Source organism: Oryzias latipes, chromosome 12 (assembly GCF_053564925.1).
Source record: "Oryzias latipes strain Hd-rR chromosome 12, Olatipes_Hd-rR_3.1".
Taxonomy (NCBI): Eukaryota; Metazoa; Chordata; class Actinopteri; order Beloniformes; family Adrianichthyidae; genus Oryzias; species Oryzias latipes.
The window spans coordinates 23,423,905-23,444,712 of record NC_136248.1 but is presented as its reverse complement, the minus strand read 5'-3'; the positions used below and the strand labels follow the sequence as shown (position 1 = coordinate 23,444,712).

The following is a 20,808-nucleotide window of genomic DNA, read 5'->3' as shown; positions in this document are numbered from 1 at the left end:
TTCACTCATCTTGACTCTGGATGTTTGACAGGCAGAAAACTCAATACAAGGTTGTGGAAAATAGACAAAAAATCCAAAGGAAGCTTAAGGTGCGCAGTTTAGAAACAAAAGAAGAGAAGAGACAGAAAAAAACTGCAAGGATAAAGGAATGCAGCCAGTGTCCAAAATTAACACTTGCTAGGCGCCAAATACAACCACATTTGATGTTTGAGGAATAAAATTAGGAGGAACATTTATACGGCTAAGGAAGGTTTGCAATTAATCAGACTGTTCGTTAGTTCATTGGGGATTTCATAAGTTCTGCTGCCATTGTCATATACGGTCAGTGCCTTATGCAATGTACACAATCGTTTGTCGTTTTTTTGTTCAGTTTTATTTGGCACATGAGCACAAAAACAGAAGAATATGTTCTTAAGATTCCATTGATGTTCATTCTTGAAGCCAACGGAAATGACCAGAGTTATAGTTCATGTCAGTGTTGTTTTCAGTTCAAGAAAAAAAAAATGGAAAATTTGGATTTCAAATATACAAGTATATTTTACTTATATGATTAATAAAGTAAAATAAACTATGTAGTTTGTTCTTGTGTTTGTATTTAGTTATTTAGGGCACGGCTGCAGAGGGGCGTGGGGGCGCCGTCCACTTTTCCCCCAAGGACCGCCTCTGGTGACAGCAAACAACAGCAACAACAACTGGAACTTCATTTCCCACATTGCTCCGCTTCCTAGTGCACGTGTCAAAGCTGCCAGCGAACCGGACTGGACGTCACATTCCTGCATTCCGCTTTTCCCGGTGTCGGAGTTTCTCTCAGAGAGCTAATCCCCTTTCTCCCAGTTGTTTATGACAGCCGGACTCATGACACGGCGGATTTGATTTCACGGGTTGATCCCGGGTCCTAATCTCCTCCAGGGTAAGAATTTATCCGGGTTTAAACCGTCTTCCCGTGGGAATGCTGTGAGAGACTAGAGCGGAGGACTTTTTGTTTTTTTTTAAGAACTGCATTTGAGCTAGTTTTCGCTTTAGACGAACTGGCTAAAGTACATAACCTATAATAATCTCCACTTGCAGACTTGTTGTTGTTTAGCCAATATGAGAGAGAACAGTTTAAATGCGTTTGTGGTCATATGTTTACTGTGGAACTTAATTGCTAAGCTAGCCAGCTGGTTAGCCGCAAAGCTTGCGTCACCATTGTTACCGGCGGCACGCGGGCAGACACACCCGGGCGTGGAGGAGCTTCCAGATGTGGCTTTGTTACCGTCACAGGGACACTGACTGTGCCGCATTAGTTCTGGTGATTGGGGTTCTGGCTGGACGCGCCGTTTGACCATAGCAGCCTTAGCACCCCCCCCTCCCCCCCGCAACATGGGCGTTGCTTTCCAGTCACTTAAAACTGTAGCTAATGCGAGGACGGAGTCTCATAGCTGTTTGTTACTCTCATTTCAACGCGGTAACATTGTACTTTCACCGAGAAGTGTTCGGAAACTTGGTTTAGGGGGTTAAATATGACTGCAGACACAGAAGGAGCTAAGCTAGCTGCAGATCAGCGGGGTGTCTTAGCTGTGTTGACCCTCACAAAGAAAGAGAGGATATTTGCTGCTGCAGCAGACCACTGAGGAGGGATCAATAACTGATTTGACAGCCATCAGTCTGCAAGACTGTTTGTTATAGCATTTTTAAACTGAAGTAAATCAAGTCCAGCCATGTGTTTTGATGTTTTTTTTTATATTAATACTGGTTATCCTTAAAGGTCACTGAAAGTTGCTGCTATCAACACAAAGATGGAAAGCATGCTCATATTGGCTTCATTTGACATAAAACAAATCCAAAATCCATCTTTTTAATTCATAGAAATTCTGTTCATGTCAGTCACATTCAGGTTCCTGTTTAACATTTTCTTGCAATATTTTGCATCTGGCTAATTTGATCAGACTCAGAGATAAATAAGATCTTTGCGTTTCGAGACTATTTGTTTTGAGATGTTTAGAAGGTTGGTTTGACAGTTGAATAGCCATGTGGGGAGTCCACATGGCTATACAACTGTAAAACCAACCTTCAAATGGGTGGAAATTCCTGATAGATTTACAGCTTTTAGTTTTGCTTCACTTGTTGCATTTTCAGGAAAAGCCTAAATAATAGGGAGTTAATTTATTAAAATGATTTGTATTCCTACGATCAAACCAGATGGATCTGTCTGAGGCAAGTTGTTAATCGATTGGACCAATACATTACAAAATTGTTTCAAAATGAGATGCATCGATTTGGAAAAAAACAAAACAAAAAACTTTTGAGTTGAGGTACATTAGTTCTGTTTTACAGTAACGTAAAAACGACCATCACAGCGGACAGCACACGTGATGGCAGCAAAAAATGATCACGCTATCGTTACAGTCCAATGTGTGGAAACACTTTGAATTTAGCAAAGACATGTGACCATACAGTGTGGTGGAATGTTCTCATAATAATCCGTTTGGATTGTTTTGATGTGGAAAAACAACAGAGGGTTGAACTTTATGAAACTAAAAGGTGAATGGATTTGACATTAATTCTTGTTTACTTGTTTGTTTGTACACATATTTAACTTACACTTGATTATCTTGCAAGAAATAGAAGGAATCGTGAAAACTTTACCAGCACTGTTCAGTAACCAGGCATTTATCTGAGTCACACTGGTTTGGCTAAAAGTGTTTTAGATCAATTTTAAGTAATTGAATTGGATGAACCGATATCGACTATGAATCGTATTAGCAACCGCAAATAATAATATGAATCAAATCGTTTTTTAAAATGAATCGCTGCATCCCTACTGTCTAGGATAAATCCTGCAATCCCAATAGCTACATTGGCACCACTTCCCTACACTGTTCTTCAATACTCTGGCTCTTTAGTCTATTGAAAATCTGTAGTTTTTTCCCCACAATAAAATGGACTTCAGCTCAGTGCCTTACTAAGAACCAAAACCTTGCTTTGAAGGAGACCAGAGTTGGCTTCAAAGATCCGCACTATAGACCCCAGGTGGGTTTTCACAACTTCGGACCATCAAAAGAACAAACTCGCACCTGAGGGTGCCATAAATTACTTTAATTTGTCTTTGAGATACAAAAAAAATCACTGCTACAAATCATTGTCATATAAATATATACCGTATATAAAATCAGCTTTGTATCTGCCACTTGCTGTTATATTAATCTTGGTTTCTGTTCATTCTCCTGTGTTGACTTACTGATCAGCTCTGCTTTCATTTACCGGTAGTTTTTTCCCCATAACATACGTGCTTTTTTGAGTAATGTTCTGCTTTTGCATAGATCCCCAACTACCGGTACAACTGTTGCATTTTGAATAAAACATTCTAAGGTCATTCAGGCCACAAAAATTGCTCTGACTAACTGGAAAGTGAGTTTTGCTGCTTTAGACCTGACCTAATTTAGACCTTCATTTTATTGACACCTCAGTGGTTTGTCATCAGCCTGTGATTTGCAGGCCCAGCACTGCTCATGCCTCTGCTGGCGCTCTGTTTCCCTTCCTGTCTGCCAGCAGCAACAACAGGTTGCTTTTAGGATGGCGATGCACAGCTTGTCATGTGGATGCAGTATCTTAAGAATCGTCAAGGGGAGGGGGTGGACTCACCTGCAGGTTGTGGAAAGGGGACAAAATATCTGCAGGAATGTCATCCTGAGTCACACTGTACTGCAGAGATCCAGGCTAGTTTCAGTTGGATGATCTTTTCATTATGGATCACGGTTGAATGAGTGGAGATAAGAATGAGATAACATGGCTGGTGATGTTCTAGATTTGTTAAGAGGAGAGATACCTGGAGGAGGCTGAATGCTTAGAACAGAGGGAGCTTAATTCATGCAGCAATAGTGAGCAAATGAGTGATACCTGCCCTGTGTTTGTGTAAGAACATGCTTGTTTTGTCATCATCTCACGTGTGCAGGTGAATAATGGCCACCACTGCTCTTTATTTCACCCTTTGTTGCTTTTCTTTTCCCCTATGTGTCTGCTTAGCTTTGAGATCTCCCTGTGAAGCCGGTGAAGTGCTTCGTGTGTGTGTGTGTGTGTGTGTGTGTGTGTGTGTGTGTGTGTGTGTGTGTGTGTGTGTGTGTGTGTGTGTGTGTGTGTGTGTGTGTGTGTGTGTGTGTGTGTGTGTGTGTGTGTGTGTGTGTGTGTGCGTTTGTATTTCTACCCTTGTGGGATCCGGGACCTGAAATTTCACCCACCTCGTGGGTACCAATTTTTTCCGTGGGGACCGAAGCTCGGTCCCCACAGGCACAAGCATTGGAATCAATAGAAAAAAGCCTCCTGATATGCCTAGTGCTGTTTTTTTTGCAAAGTAAAATCGGTCCCCTGGAGATGACTTTTCATGACAAGGTGTGTTTCACCATGACATCCTAGTGGTCAGAGTGGGTATAGCAGTGTGTGACGTTGGACTAATGGGGACATTTTCCTGACAAAGTGTGTACTTTTTCAATATCATATTTTATGATTACAAATATTGAAATTACTTTTGGAAAGTGACAATATTTGTATTGTCAAACAGATATACTTAGTTGACACAAATTATGTCATTTTTAAAGCCAGGATAACCTGGCAATTTCTACTCAAATGTCAAAGGTAAAAAAGTGAGGCTTGAGGCCTAGTCCTGAAACAACACCTTTTGGGGTCTTGTGAGGGGAAATGTGATCGTAGGAGCATCACACTTTGTACAGTAGCTAAGTACAAGGTTTTAACCATTACTGGTAAGTTTGGTAGTTCTCACTCTAAGCAGATCTGAGAAATTAAAGAAAACACCTCATCAGGAAAATCTAGGATGAGCTTATTGTAAATGTTTGCGTCTCCCTTGGTGGCCCAGTTTACGCAAGAGACTCCAAACTCTGGATGGTGCATTAGGGTAACAGCCTGATGTAATGAAAGAAGTTTCAGCCCCCCAGGTCAAAGCATTGTTCCTGTAGCCCCCTGTACCCTTGTTTCGGCCTACTCCAATTCAAGTGTGAAATCAAGATTAAAAATGCTTCCCTTTGGCCAATAAAGCCAATCTTTGACTATGTTGTATCATTCATCCCCCTGATGCAAAATAACTTTGTTGTTTGTTGCTAGCATGATGCTAAAGCTAACTATCTAACCAGGCAAACAAGCAATCTAAAATTTGGTGAACTTATTAAGCACCCCATGAGGGGCTCTCATGTGAATTTTCTCCTGTTTTTAAACAATATTGGCCCAAGGGGGCAGCTCCAAATACCTGAAAAACAGAAGTTCCAGGGTTCACAGTTTCAAAAATATATGTCTGATTGTGGCAAAACAGACGTCTCCCAGTTTGCAAACCCCTGTACAACATGTTAAAAATGTGGGTGCACAGAAACCCCTAGATATTTTTCATCCCCAAACTCCTTGGAAGAAAAATCAGGAAGACGTACACAGTTACCCCATTCTGAAAGAAAACAGCAATTCTCAAAATGTTTTTGGATGGATTTTTCCCCCACAGGCCCATTTGAACCAGTGACCAAAGCCTGGGTTAAAAATTTGAATGTAACTTAAACACCAAAGGTGTTTTTTTTCCCCTAACAGAAGGCATTTTGTTAATATCCATCCAAAAAGGGTTTTTTGTGTAGGTACAGAACACCATCCCTCCTAATGCATTAGCATTAGCATAATGCTAATGCTTATGCTAACGACACACTGCCAGAGCTCCACAACAATATCAGCTCGCTCCAGCATAAGCACCCGGAGGCATTTTACGTGGTTGCAGGAGACTTAAACCATGTAAACCTGACAGACACTTTGTTCAAGTTCCACCAGCATGGGAAATAACACTCTGGACTGTGTCCACATCAACAAAAAAGATGCACACAGAGCTGTCCCCATCCTCATTTGGGCTTCTCCGACCACATCGCAATCGTGCTGGTTCCTGTTTACTGCCCTTTCCCCAGACGCCAGGCACCAACACAGAGGACCATCACAGTGTAGCCCAATGAGACTGCCCCAGCTAACCAAGACACAGACTGGCAGGTCTTCAGAAGGCAGCTTTGCACTAGGTGGAGGAGCACCTGGAGGATTATACATCAGGTGTCCTCAGGTACATCAGGAAGTGCATGGAGAACTTCACCTGCACCATGACTGTAACGTACTATCCCAACCAGAAACCCTGGCTGAACGCAGAAGTGTAGTCTCTACTGAAAAACAGGAATGCTCCTTTCCAGTTTGGTGACCAGGTAGCACTCAGAGTAGTGAGAAGGGATCTGCACGCTGGGGTGAACAGGGCCAAGCATACCCTCAGAGGATCCAGCAACATTTTACGTCCAATAATCCCCGTAGTATGTGGAAGGGCATTAAGTGCATCACAGACTACAACACCAGAGTTGTTCCGAAGACCCCTTTCTACAAGACGCACTCAACCTTTTGTAGCGCTGCTTTGAGCTTTGAGGACTCCAACCCTGAAGAGTGGAGAAGTGAGGAAGACCATCCAGAGAATCAATCTTCACAAAGCTTCTGGACCTGACAACATCACTGGACGGGTCCTGACAGACACCAGCTCACAGAGGTGCTAACAGACATTTTCAACACCCCCCTGAAGCAGGCAGTGTTCCCTACCTGCCTGAAGACCGTAACGATCATCCCAAACTCCAAAACATCCTCAGTGACAGGTCTGACGGACTATTGGCCAGTGATCCTAGCTCCGATGGTCATAAAATGTTTTGAAAAACTGTTCATGACCCACATCACAGAATCCATTGGTGTTACCAAGGACCTGCACCTATATGCATACAGGTCAAACCGATTCACACAAGATGTCACTAGTGGTCCACACAACACTCACCCACCTAGAGAATAAGAACTCGTGTGTTTGCCTGCCCTTTGTGGAGTTCACATCAGCCTTCAACATAATCATCCCAAATACCCTCATCCATAAACTGCACACATAGGACTGTGCTTCACTCTTTGCAACTAGGTCTTGGACTTCCTGAAAGACCATAGTCTGTGAAGATCTGTGACCCCCCCCCCCCCCCCCCCCCCCGATCACCCTCAGCACGGGCCTCCCACAGGGCTCTGTGCTAAGCCCCGTCCTGTTCACCTTGCTCACGCATGACTTCACAGCAAGTCACTCCAGCAGTCTGATTGTGAAGTTTGTAGATAACACATCTATACTTCGACGAATCACCAACAACGATGAGTCCAACTACAGGGAGGAGGTGGAGCATTAGGAGGGCTGGTGCAGAGACAACAACCTCTGCATCAATGTGAAGAAGACCAAGGAGATGATCGTGGACTTCAGGAAGGACAGTCATGCTCCTCCTCCTCCTCTTTACATCGGTGGGGCTGAGGTGGAAGTGGTTTTTAGCCTCAGGTATTTGGGTGTGCACATCTCCAACGACCTCACCTGGAGCACCAACCCATCCTGCCTGGTGAAGAAGGCACATCAGCGCCTCTATTTCCTTATTAGGCTCAAGCGTGCTGTGATTAGAATCTCAGTCCTGACCACCAATATGTGCATAGTGGAGAGTGTCCTGACCTCCTCCATCACTGTGTGGCACGGCAACTGTTCTGTGGCAGAGAGAAAAGCTCTGCAACGGCTGGCTAAAACTGTGCAGAGGACTGTGGTTTCACCTGCAGTTCACCACTGAGATCTACAAAACTGGATGCAGGAAACGAGCCTCCTGCATCCTGAAAGACCCCAGTCAGCCCTTGCACCCTCTGTTCTCCCTGCTCTTCTCAGGCAGGTAGTGACAGAGCATTAAGAGCAGGACCACAAGACTGAGGAACAGTTTCTTCCCAAAAGCAGTAAGACTGGTGGAGATTCGGCGATATTTGTATCGATTTTAAATGCTGTCAGGCTGATAATTATTTAATTATTTATGAGCGCCCTGCAGCGTTTAACTCTTGTTTTCCATGTAACCCTTGTGCTATCTTAGGCACTTTAACATTGGGAGTTGGGTCATCTAGACCCACTACATAGTGCTCTGAACCTTTTTTCTTCAATGATTTGTGATCTTCACTGGTGTCCATGGATTACATGAAATCTTTCCACCTTTATCAACCTTTGTCATGGTAGGGAGAAGAGGTCAATGTAAGGGTGGGGTCATCTTAGAATAGCATAAGGGTTAAGCCTCCGACCGCTAGTTGGCACCGAGCCTCTTTGGGCAGCTGTGATGGTGTGGCTCTACACCCCACCCCAATGAAAAGATCTCAGTGAGAAGCAACTTGTTTTTATGAGACATGAACCACGTTGACCACAGTCAACGTCACCCCCCGAAGAGGATGACATCAAATTAATGGGCCGAAAATCGTGTATTTCACACACAAAAAGATTAGTCTGAAACTGAAGTCGAAATGTTCGTCTTCCCGAGGCAACCAAATCATTAAAGGGTTGCTATGGAGATAAAATCAACAGAAAAGCCGCCATTTTGAAAAACGTGGAATTTTTGAATCATGTGATGACATATAGCTCTCACCAATGGAGCAATGTCTTTTTCTGAGTCAGTTGATGATACTGATCCCTAAGCTAGCACTTTTAGCCACATTAGCATAACTAGCATAGTTAGCATTATTAGCATTTTGAGCAATGTGTTTTTCAGAGAGAGTTGATGATGCTGATCTCAATGCTAGCACTTTTAGCCACATTAGCATAACTGGCATTGTTAGCCTAATTAACATTTTGAGCAATGTGTTTTTCAGACAGAGGTGATGGTGCTGATCGCTATGCTTGCACTTTTTGCCACATTAGCGTAGCTAGCTTAGTTAGCATAATTAGCATTTTGAGCAATGTGTTTTTCTTAGAGAATTGATGATGGTGATCGCAATGCTAGCACTTTTAGCCATATTGGCATAGCTAGTATAGTTAGCATAATTAGCATATGCAGCTTTGACTAGCCTTGATCAAAGGTGGGTGATGAGGGCGGTGAGGCTGGGGAGGGCGGTAAGAGCGGCGGTTGTGCTTAGAGTTGGGCGTGGAAGGCAGATTGTGTCTGCTATACCATGCTATACAACGCTGGTTGCGGCTTTAATTTTTACTTAGGATGGGCACCAAACCCATCCTACCATTGCAACAACACATCATCAGTTGGGTGGTTTGGGGACCACAGGATTTCCTCTCTGCTCTGTGCACATGATATTGTCCTGTTGGCTTCATCGAGCCAGGACCTACAGCATGCATTGGGGTGGTTTGTGGCCGAGTGTGAAGCGGCTGGGATGAGGGTCAGCACCGCCAAACCAAATCCATAGATCTCGACCGGAGAAAGGTAGTTTGCCATCTCTCGGTGGGTGGAGTGTCGCTGCCCCAGGTGGAGGAGTTTAAATATCTTGGGGTCTTGTTTAAGAGTGAGGGAAGATCGGAGTGTAAGATTGATTGGCAGATCGGAGCAGCGTCCGTAGTTATGTGGTCGCTGTATCAGTCTGAAGAGAGCTAAGCCAAAGAGCAAAGCTCTTAATTTACTGGTCGATCTTCATTCCAATACTCACTTATGGTCATGAGCTCTGGGTCATGACCCAAAGAACCAGGGCCCGAATACAAGTGGCTGAAATGAGCTTCCTCTGTGGGTTCACACTGTGGGGTGAGAAGCTTGGTCACCTGCGGAGAGCAGGTGACCAAGAGTATAACCACTTCTCCTCCACATTGAAGGAAGCCAGTTGAGGTAGCTCATGCGTGTAGTCCGAATGCTTCCTGGACGCCTCCCTGGGGAGGTGTTCTGGAACTGAATCACTGGGCAGAGGCCCCGGGGAAGACCCAGGACACGTTGGAGAGACTACATCTCAATGCCGCGGGGTCCCCCCAGAGAAGCTGGAGGAAGTGAGCTCTTTGTCTGGTTATCTTTGCTTAGACTCCTGCCCTCGTGACCCGATCCCGGAAAAGAGGAGGAGGAGGATGGATGGATGGATGGATGGATGGATGGATACATACCGAACCGAAACTCTGTGCCATGTTGCTGCCAGTATCAAATAAAAACACAAATTGGGGATAAGAACGGGTGGAGCAGAGCCTCTGACCAGCAAATGCATGGAGCATCATCCAAAATGCTGTTGGCAAAGCCTGTCAAAGTGCAGACTGTCACGTAAATAAAGCATCTTAGGCACATTAAAGCACTCTCCTTCATCCTGTCATGATGCCTCATCATCACACTTTTTTTGTTTTCTGGAAAGAATTTATGTTTTTATTTTCCTTTATTTTTGAAGCACCGTTCAGGCTCCTGAACCGTTTAAAAGTAAGAAACTAAATTAAGCAATGTTGAAAATAAACAGCATTTATTTCCTCAATCAGCCTTTTAGGGCCTTATTGGTTTAGCAACATCCATTCCATTTTTATTCTTACCATTTTTATTCTTTCTTATAGAAGAATATTTTGTTTTGGAAATCAAACAATGTTGACTGTGCCCTTTATATATTTTAAGTTACCAAAATAAAAGCACTATGAATTTGCTTGGGTAAAAGCAACTTATATATTATTTACAGTTGCAGGGCTTAACATTGTGCTAATCAAATAAATTGAATTTTACACTTTTATTCTAATGAAAGATGTATTACTCTTGTTTATCTGCTTATTTAATATAATAATATCCTATTTTCTATTTGCGATTACGTAGGATTTGCTGTGTAAATTAGGGTTCTTAATTACTCTTTCATTTTACCCCCCACCTTAGTAGCTGGCATAACACATAAATTCTTCCCTGTGAGATTATTAAAGTTTGATTTCTGCATTTATTTATAAACAAAACAAACTTTTTAATGATTACACAAGTGAATATAGGTGCTGTAGTAAAGCTGAGGCACCCATATAGTAAATAGTTGCCAGTTCCTGACTTTTCGGGTTCCCACCGTGACTATCCCCCTCCCCCACCAAGACTGAGAGAAGGGTGAGCAGAGCAAAGCCACACCCGCTCAGCTCCACAGGTGCATCGTCTCCCTCTCAGCTCAGGCAGCAGTGCAGACAGCTAACCCAGTGGAGTCTCAGAACGGCAAGGATTTTTCATGGAATCTAGGTAAGTCTCATCAAAACTTTTTAAAAACAGACAGTAAATGACTTTGAGACATATTTAGTCCGTCTAGGCATGCTTTTCTCCGGTGGAAATGCTCGAGAGCCGAGCACATGGCGATGCTAGCTAGCTCGGTCCTTTGAAGCTAACGCAGCATGTGCTTGTGGGGAAGCTAGCTTTCCAAATGATTTTGGTCAGGCTGTTACAGATCCTAAATACATTTTAAATGTAATTTATTGACGTGTGGCCTTAAATGTATTAATTTGTCTTAAATTCTGTGAGTTAACCCCCCCCCTTCGCGCTGCGCCAATCTTGCTGCTTGCCGTTTGTGCAAAAGTGTTGATAATTTTGATGCTCCAGCAAAAGTATCGTAGTCACGTCTGCATGTCTGGGATCATTACATCGTTTAGATATTCTTCGTACCGGGATCAAAGCTCCCGCTGCAGGAGCTCCGTCTGAGTCATGTGACCCAGTCTCACTGTCCCGCATTAACCCGAGAGGGTAAAACTAGAATAGTTAGAGGATCTCATTTTTTTCCTCTTGATGAAAATAAGAAAAATATCAAAGTTTAGGAGGCCCGACCGAAATTTAATGCTTCATCAGTTTGACATGTTCTTACATTTAATGCTTGTATGTATGCTTGCTTAGATAAACATGATGTTCATGGTCTTTGTAAATATGATTTATATATTTTAAAATGATCTTTAAAAGGTCTTAAAGTCTTAAATTTAACTTTTTAAAATCTGTAACCATCTTGGTAGTGTTTATTTTTTTTTTCATTTGAAAATGCTTACCAATTTGATTTACTTTGGTTAATTTGTTTGTTTGTTTTAAAACCAGCATCACTTCAGTATTTTGTGGTCTTGATTTTTAGAGCTAAACAAAAAATGTATGACACCATGGTGCCCTGTTGTACGGTAATCAAGTGACTTTAAAAAGTATTTCTGGTTCCAACATTTAGTAATATTTTGATCATGTCTTTTGTTTAAAACTCGAGTCCCGCTTACATGTTTTTATACTTTTGCTTCCTGGTTGGTTTATGGTGCAGTAGTAAATAATTGAGCACATTTAGTACTGAGCATTTATCTAAATACTTTAAATCAAAAACTCAGGAAGGTCCAAAGCTAATGTTCATTTTGTGAACCTCATCTGCACAGACCCACTGCTGCGTCATCATTAAGATAATTGTGTAAAGTAAACTTTGTTTATATAATAGTTTATCAGTAAGGACATTTTTTTAGCTGAGTCTGTCTTTCATCTGAGTGTTTAATTAAACAACCTTTCTGTGTTTGATTCTTAGAAGAACCTTCAGATTTAAAAAGCGTGTGAAGATGCTTAGGGAGCAAAAGAAAAGGTGCCAGAAGAGGTACACAGAGGGCCTGAAGACCAAACATCCACCTGTGCAGGTAAAGTTTTTTTGCCACTGTTTTCAGTATACTATTTATTGGGATCAAAATACTTATTTATAGTAGATTTCTTCTTTGTAACAAGATTCTTAAAAAAATTCACATTGCAAAATAATTTATCATCTCCTTTTTAATAATGTAATATCTATTAGATGTGAAAGCATTGGTTAACACATTTCTGCTAAACTGATGTAAATGAGTAAAGTCATTTGTGTCCCCTTTATAGCCCTCTGTATCCACTGAAAGCTGCAGCTCCTTGGTTGGATCTTCAGACATCCCAGAAAGAGAAGATGCTGTTGGCAATAGCTGGGTAAGTGTCAAAAAGAACGGTGTTTTTTACCCTATGTTAACTGTTATGAAATTCCTGCTTGCCAGAAATAAATAGCCTGCTAAATTCCTTGGGTGGGGGGAAAAATAAAAATGTGGTTAAAAGTAAAACTGCAAAGATTTAACTTGTAGAGTTTTAATTCATAAATCAGTTAAATATCTTAAAATGTAGATATTTAATTTAGTGAAAAATTAAATCCAACATGTGATTAAACTTGTGCAGTTTTAATTTGTACCTTTTTAATTTTAAAAAGTAAAAATAATCTCTTAAGGAATTGGAACCAGACACCAACACCACTGCCTGTGTCCAACGAGAACAGTCAGATACAGATGAGCCAGAGGTTCCTCCCCTGACAAGAACAGACAGTGTATTTGTAAGTATTTATGATGGAATCCAGCCAATATCAAATACTTTTGTCAATGTTTTTATCAATAGGGCTCAGAATCTTTATCATCAAACTTTGCCTTAGACCAGGGGTGGGCAAACTTTCTGACTTGAGGGCCACATTGGGTTCTAAAGTTTGATAGAAGAGCCGGACCAGGAGCAGATGCCAGGAGTGAGAATGAAATAATATGGAATCTGGATGAAAGCACTTTTCAAGCAAAATTATATTTTACAACATTTTAGAGTTTTTAGGTTAAAACTTTTGTTTTCATTTTAGAGCCAATTACACTAACAGCTTGATGTATGTTGTGAAAACTCAGAGAAATGCTCCATTCATGTGGTGTTTGAATGATCATAAGAATGAAAAAAAAAACACATATTCAAACACCACATGGATGATAAAGCGGAGCCCCCAAACCTTTTCTTATGAGGGCCACAATAAGTCTTTTTTCTTTAAAACTTTAAGCTTCTTTATTTTATTGTGAAGCCCTATAATAAAGTTTTATTAATTCATGATCCTTTTAATACAACAAATAACACTATTTATGAAATAAAAAATAACCAAATTACTCTCTCTGTGATTTTCAAAGACAAAAAGTCAGGAAACAATATGCTGATACATTAAAAAGAAAAAAACAATGAATAGTGGATCCTCTCCCGTCTTCGTCCCGCTGAGACTTTGAAGCTGCAGCTCCTCACACGTCTCATAGTTTGCTCTAATACTGAGCAGCTGTGTCCTGCATGTCGTTTTCTTATCCAGTAATAATGAAAAAAGCAAATTTATCTGTCTTCTGCTGCAGCTAATCGTATATCTGCGTTACCTTTTCACCAGTACAGAGTTCTTCGTTTTTTGCAGGAGTTATGTTCTGAAAATAACCGTGATCTGTGAAATCCACGGAGTTTGGTTACTTACAGACGTTTTTTTATGGTAGTTAAACTTCTCACTGCCTTAATACACTTTTCTCACACAGACATGAACATTTTCACCTTTTCTCTTGTTTAAATTCTCAAACCTTCATAGAAATTAGGTCCAGGATCTTAGAATGAAAACAAAAATTTCTGTAGATCTAAAGCGCTCTGCCTTTCTGTACAGGAGACATGGAGATTGACTGACAGGGTCTTCAGCCAATCAGGACACAGGACAGGGTGTTTAAAAAAAGCAGCATAATCGATCTAAAAGAATGAGCTAAACTGGGAAAGATGAACTGTGACGTAGAAAGGGAAGACTGTCTTCTGCTCTATTTGACAGATTTTTAGAGGGTTTCAGGTTGGAGCTCAGACTGCAGTAGGGGGGAAGAAAATGTCACTTCTAAAATGGGCAGATAAAAAAAAACATGGGTCTCTGATATTGTTCAATGGGCCGTACCAAACATGGAGGCGGGCCGGATCCAGCCAGCGGGCCGCAGTTTGCCCACCCCTGCTTTAGACTGAACTCTTAACTTTTATAAAATATTATTTACAAAGTGGTGTATTACAATTTAAAATGAAAAACTTGTTTCTTTTCTCCAGCTCACTAAAGACTACTTTACCAAGCATGCCATGGTTCAAGATCTGTCAGACCTCCCCTCAAGCTGCATAGAAACTAAAAAAGCAGTAGCCTGCAGAGACTTTCGGCTAGCAGACAGATTGTGAGGATAATTATTTACTGACGGAGTTTTTTTAAATGTGTTTTTAGCTTTTGTTTATTTTTCTGATGGCCTGCAATCTACCCTGCTCATTACGTTAATGAGCACTCCATTTTAACACTTGTTCTATTCTGTTTTTACAGGGACTTCGGGACTTCAACATCTTCAACAAAACATCAAATGGAGTCGAGGAGTGAAGACAGTGAATCTGGTATTACACCCCCCCCCTTCTAAATTTAATCTTTTTATACAAGCGTTCCCAGTTGAGTTTTAATCGTGAAATCGACTATTTTAGCCAAAATCACTAAACCTATTTTGCTTTAAAGACAAAAACAAAACCTAACAGAGTAGTGTGATGTCGCACACAGGGAGTTCCATCTTGCCCTGATGGCTAAAATCTGGCTCAAAACTGTCTGGCAGGATTGATCCAATATTGCTTGTCATTATTTTTGCCCCACTAATATTAGCGTGAGGCTATAAGCTCGTGCTCGCACAAACGGCTATCTGTGACAGGGAGGGGAAGTAAGCCCAGTATTGTATTTCTAATGAACCACTGCCTATGGTCTTAAAAAATGTCTTAAAAAAGCAACACAGCTTTTGGATCTTGGCTAAAAACTGCACAATCATAATTAGGAGATCACTTTTAACGATTTTGACAAAAGAAAAAAAATGCATGTCTATGAAGACTCTCATTTATCCAGGTTGATTCCATTTCCACATCATAGTACAGGGTCGGGCAATTATTTTAAGTCGCATTGGGCCACATTGGGTTATAAAATTGGATAGAAGGGCCGGACCAGGAGCAGATGCGTGGAGTGAAAATGATTTAACATGGAATGTAGATGAAAACATTTGGATTGAAAATTATATTCTAAAACAGAATATTCTAGAGTTTTTAGTTTAAAACTTTTGTTCCCATTTTAGATCTCTATTTTATTGTGAAGCCCTTTGGTACCTTCAAGGAGTTGTAAAGTGTTGTATGAATAAAGTTTCATTCATTCATGATCCTTTTAAGAAAATAAATAACACTATTTATGAAATAAAACAATGACCAAACAACACTCTCTATGATTTTCAAAGACAAAAATTCAGGAAAAATATACTGACATTTAAAAACAAAAACAATAAATGATGGATCCTCTCTCGTCATAATTCCTCAGAGACTTTGAGCTCATCTTGCGTCTCACAGTTTGGGCAGCTGCGCTTTCTGTTTTCATCCAGTAATACAGAAAAAGCGAATTTATCTGTCTTCTGCTGCAACTACACATATATCTGTGTTACCTTTTCACCACTACAGAGTTCCCTCCTTTATTGCAGGAGTTTCGTTGTAAAAATAATCGGTGAAATCCACGGAGAATGATTACAGACGTTTTAAATTTATGGTAGTAAAACTCCTCACTGCCTAAATACACTTTTCGCAGACAGACATGAACATTTTCACCATTTTCTCTTGTTTAAATTCTTAAACTTTCATAGAAATTAGGTCCAGGATCTTAAAATGAAAACAAAGATCTGATCACGATCAAAGATTTCTATAGATCTGAGAGCTGCGCGTTTCTGTACAGGAGTTGAGGCACGGACTGGGGAGATTGATTGACAAGGTCTCCAGCCAATCAGGACACAGAACAGAGCGCACTGTTTAAAAAAGGCAGCATGATCGCTCAGATATAATGAGCTAAACCGGGAAAGATGAAATGCGACGTGGAAAGAGAAGACTGTCTTCTGTTCTATTTGACAGTGATTTTAAAGGTTTTCAGGTAGAACACAGACTGCAGAAGGTGGAATAAAATGTCAGATCTTGATTGTGTGGCCAGATTAAAAAAAAAGTGTGTTCGGCGGGCCGGACCAAAGATGGAGGCGGGCCGTATCCAGCCCGCGGGCCGTAGTTTGCCCACCCCTGTCATAGTAGTAGGTTTAGGGGCTGTCATCTGGACTTGGTTTTTAAAGTTAGAAAACGTTTCACCTCTTATCCAAAAGGCTTTGTCAATTCTGACAGAAAGCTAAACCTACTACTATGAAAGAAAATAAATGTACAGTCAGGACCATAAATATTTGGACAGAGACACATTTTTTTCCAATTTAGTTTCTGTACATTACCACAGTGAATTTTCAATAAAACAACTCGGATGCCATTGAAGTGCAGACTTTCAGCTTTTATTCCATGGGTTGAACAAAAAGATTGCAGAAAAATGTGAAAAACTAAAGTTTTTTTTTTAAACACCACCCCATCATTTCATGGGCTCGTTAGTCATTGGACAAATGAAATAACTGAAAACAAAATGGTCATTACTAATATTTGGTGGAAAAGCCTTTGTTGTCAATGACAGCCTGAAGTCTTGAACTCATGGACATCAGCAGATGCTGGGTTTTCTCCTTCTGAATGCTCTGCCAGGCCTTTACTGCAGCGGCAAACAGTTGCTGTTTGTTTGTGGGCCTTTCTGTCTGAAGTTTAGTCTTCAACAAGTGAAATGCTGCTCAATGGGGTTAAGATCAGGTGACTGACTTGGCCATTCAAGAATATTCCACTTCTTTGCTTTAATAAACTCCTGAGTTGCTTTGGCTGTATGTTTTAGGTCATTGTGCATCTGTATTATGAAACGCCGCCCAATCAGTTTGGCTGCATTCACCTGGAAGAGATTGTGTTTAAAAAATGCTTTCGTTTTTCACATTTTCATGCAATCTTTTTGTTCAATCTATGGAATAAAAGCTGAAAGTCTGCACTTCCATGGCATCTGAGTTGTTTTATTTAAAATTCACTGTGGTAATTGACAGAAACTAAATTAGAAAGAATGTGTCTCTGTCCAAATATTTGTGGTCCTGACTGTAGTTGAAGCTGGACTTGAAGAGCTGCTTCACAGTGCTTCCATGGCTGTTGTGTATGTGCCATTAGGGCATGGGTCTTTAATATTGACATTTTCTCAATTCAGGGAAGACAAAAAGTGTATGATTGTCATTTTAAAATAACCATATTGTTCATACAATGAACAGGACTCAAGACTGAAGAACGGACACGGCAGTGAAAAAGTCTAAAAGTCTAAGAAGCGACCCTTACAAACAGGTATGCTTCCTACATGTTACACTTTTAAAAGTTTCTTAAAAATGGCACAAACTATGTTTTCTAACAACCATTTTTAAGGGAGGGGGGTATTATTTATTATTACATTTCTTGCTTATAGCATATGTAGTTCAAAGATAAAATGTTACTAATAATTGTGCACAAGAGGTACATGTCATCAAAACTGTCTAAATCAGACTTTGAAACATCTCACTGCCAACATTGAAAGACTTGAGTTTCATGAAATTGTCTTATGTCAGCTTTCAATGAAAATGTGAGGTTGTGTGGTTCTTGTTGGGTTTTTAATTAAAATGTTTTCAAAAATGGAGCCCATGGTTTCTACACAGCAGAGAGACTAAGGCATCGATACTGCTGAGACGGGTAACTTTGCACAATACAGAATCATTTCTAACTACACCAGCAACGTGGCTCTGATACTTTATTTCCTTCTTTCAACACAAGATAAGAAAATCTATTTCTGTGGGCTTTCTTTTCTAATGAACATCTGACATTTAGTTAACACTGTTACAAGTAGTCAGACGTTTTGCTGAGCTTTTGATATATATCGTAGCATCTCCTTAGTTTTTGTAAATAAGAAATGCTCATTACCTTGAATCTGGTCTAATCACGTTTTGTACGTTGGTGACTTATAACATTTTTTCCTTTCTTTTTCTAAGGAGCTTAAAAAAAAAGGACCTGGTCTTCAGCAGAGTGCCGAGCATTGGAAAAAATTTTAGGAACCTGCATTGAAGGTGGGAGGGTACCAGGAAAAAATGTCTTTCCTGCATAGAAGCTTCGCAGAGGGAGCTGGAAGGACGAACATGGCAGGCAGTCAAGTTTTTTGTTAGGAACAAAATCACAGCACTGAGGCGGTATAGTTCAAAAAGACGTTAGTTTTTGTTAGTTAGAAAGATGTGATTCAACTTTATTTTGTTTTCTTTAATTTAAACCAGTGCTTGTAAATCTAAGTTCCAAATTTAAGCTTCAGACACATGCACTTATTTATCTTAGTGACCTTTTTTTCCGGAAGCACTTAATTTTCATTTGAAGCACGTGTATCGGTCAAAGGTGACCTTTTAATTTCTGAAGCACTTAATTTGTATTTAAAACATATGTATAGGTCAAAGGTGACCTTTAATTTCTGAAGCATTTTATTTGTATTTGAAACAATTGTATAGGTCAAAGGTGACTTTTTTTTCCTGAAGCACTTGATTTCATTTTGTAATTTTTTGACAGGTCAAATGTCACTTTGTTTTTATAAAGCACTTAATTTGAGTTCAACAGGTCTTTGTTTTCTGGTTAAATCTGTGTTTACGTTGTGGAACTCCAGGCCTTTAGGGCTGATGTCGTTTTAGTTTTCCAGATCTTTTTGCTCTACCCCCTTCCGATCCGCTGCCCCGGTGATTCCAGTCAGTTAAAAGTAGGAAAGGGAAAACGAGGGGGAGCCCTAATTTTTGTTTTCCACCAACTCCTGCTTTTGATTGACTGAGCTCACCTGGCCCAGTAGATCAACAGGAAGTAGAAGAAGAAAATCTGGAAAACAAGCAGGATGTCAACACTCCAAACCTGGAGTTCAACAGCCCTGCAGTAAGTGTGTGATAGAACGTTTAACGGGTCAAAGGGAACCTTGTTCTGTCCAACAGCAGTATATTTAGTTTTATAGATTGGTAACTATAAATAAATTGCCCATGTCTCTTATTTGCTGTTCGCAGTTTCCTTCATAACAAACATATTTTGACAGTGAATGATGCCTTGCATGTTTGGTAAATGACTTTATTAGTCAGGAAGTGTGAAATGAGTACTACAATCCCAATTGCCTTAGTTACAGAGCTGTTAACCAAAGTTAGAGTAACTACTGTTGTATGGGTGGTCCCCATGGGAAACCAAAATTCAGGTTTATTTTTCATGTTAGTGTTTTCAGTATTTGAAATGACAACACTCCTTGAAAAAAAATTACATTATTTTAGCAGTTAAAACCATCTCAGAAAACCTTGTAGAAAAGGTGGATCCCACCAGGAGGGTCCTAGTCATGGGACCTCACGGGGTAAGAAATACGGGTAGGTGTGTGTGTGTGTGTGTGTGTGTGTGTGTGTGTGTGTGTGTGTGTGTGTGTGTGTGTGTGTGTGTGTGTGTGTGTGTGTGTGTGTGTGTGTGTGTGTGTGTGTGTGTGTGTGTGCAAACACAACAGCATTGTGAGTCCATGGTTTGAACAGTTCCACGGTTGTGTCCAATCCTCTCATATTGGGTCACTACAGAAACAAAGGGAGACGACAATGGCGCTATTGTTTTTAATAAACGCGTGTTCAGCCATCCCTGTGACCCCCCCCAGTACGGCATTTGTACCCGGTTTGTGATTGGTCTGTTCACTTCACACCATTTACGCAATAAATACTCATGTGGTGGGTTCTTTGTAATACTGCTTTTATTTTGTTAGATTTTGTTTGCTGCATGGTAATCTATACATCAGCCCCCTATTACTTTTTTGGGGGATGTTCCCCCAGTATTTCTACCATTGTGGTGTATAAGATCTGAACTGAGTGACCCCCCTCCCCGGGAGATTTATCTTGGTTACCAGAGAACTTTTTGAAAATGAAATGTCAAATACCATTTTCATGAACATTTTAATTGACAGAGTAAGCAGTGTTGAAGAAGAGAATGAAAAAGCATTTTGCTTTTTCATTTTAATTTTGAGTCAAAATATGCAGCTTCATTTTCAAAATGAAAAAGCATTTCTGGTATTGACTTTTATTTTTAATTATGCTACAGAATCGCTTCCATACAGACAGACTCTAATCACTCACTGCTTGCTTGCGTTGTCTGGCTCCAGTGTGGTGGTGTCCATATTGTGAAAAAATGGCGCCTGAATTGACATCATTTGGCTGGAGCTGGATTAAGCCAATAATATATACAGTCAGTCAATGATTTCTATAAGATTAAAGAACATCAGTAGCTCAAAAATCTGTAGTTATGTTAAAAAAAACAACCTCAGACACAAAAAGTCAGTAACTCGGCCCTGTCCTGTGGGGGGGCATTCTGGGGGGGGGGGCACTAT

General features: G+C 40.6%; 2 protein-coding genes across 7 annotated transcripts in view; both read left to right on the top strand.

Annotated features, from left to right (window-relative positions):
* Positions 1-731: 731 nt before the first annotated feature.
* Positions 732-20,808, top strand: part of ctif (CBP80/20-dependent translation initiation factor) — a 77,575-nt gene continuing 57,498 nt past the window's right edge. For both annotated transcript variants that reach the window (XM_023961201.2, XM_023961200.2), the window contains exon 1: positions 732-910. The gene's annotated coding sequence lies outside the window, so the exon portion shown is untranslated. The remainder of the gene's footprint in view (positions 911-20,808) is intronic.
* Positions 10,821-19,454, top strand: LOC144996689 (uncharacterized). Of its 5 annotated transcripts, XM_078956392.1 has the most exons (8): positions 10,821-10,964; positions 12,259-12,364; positions 12,591-12,674; positions 12,964-13,065; positions 14,586-14,704; positions 14,845-14,912; positions 17,690-17,759; positions 18,434-19,454. In XM_078956392.1, exons 1-7 carry the CDS (start codon positions 10,954-10,956, stop codon positions 17,719-17,721), a joined length of 522 nt encoding a protein of 173 aa, XP_078812518.1. In that variant the 5' UTR covers positions 10,821-10,953; the 3' UTR covers positions 17,722-17,759; positions 18,434-19,454. The 5 variants fall into 5 exon arrangements, 4 of the variants coding, with proteins under 4 accessions (XP_078812518.1, XP_078812517.1, XP_078812519.1 ...); XR_013659544.1 differs by lacking the exon at positions 14,586-14,704; XM_078956391.1 differs by having other exon boundaries at positions 17,690-19,454.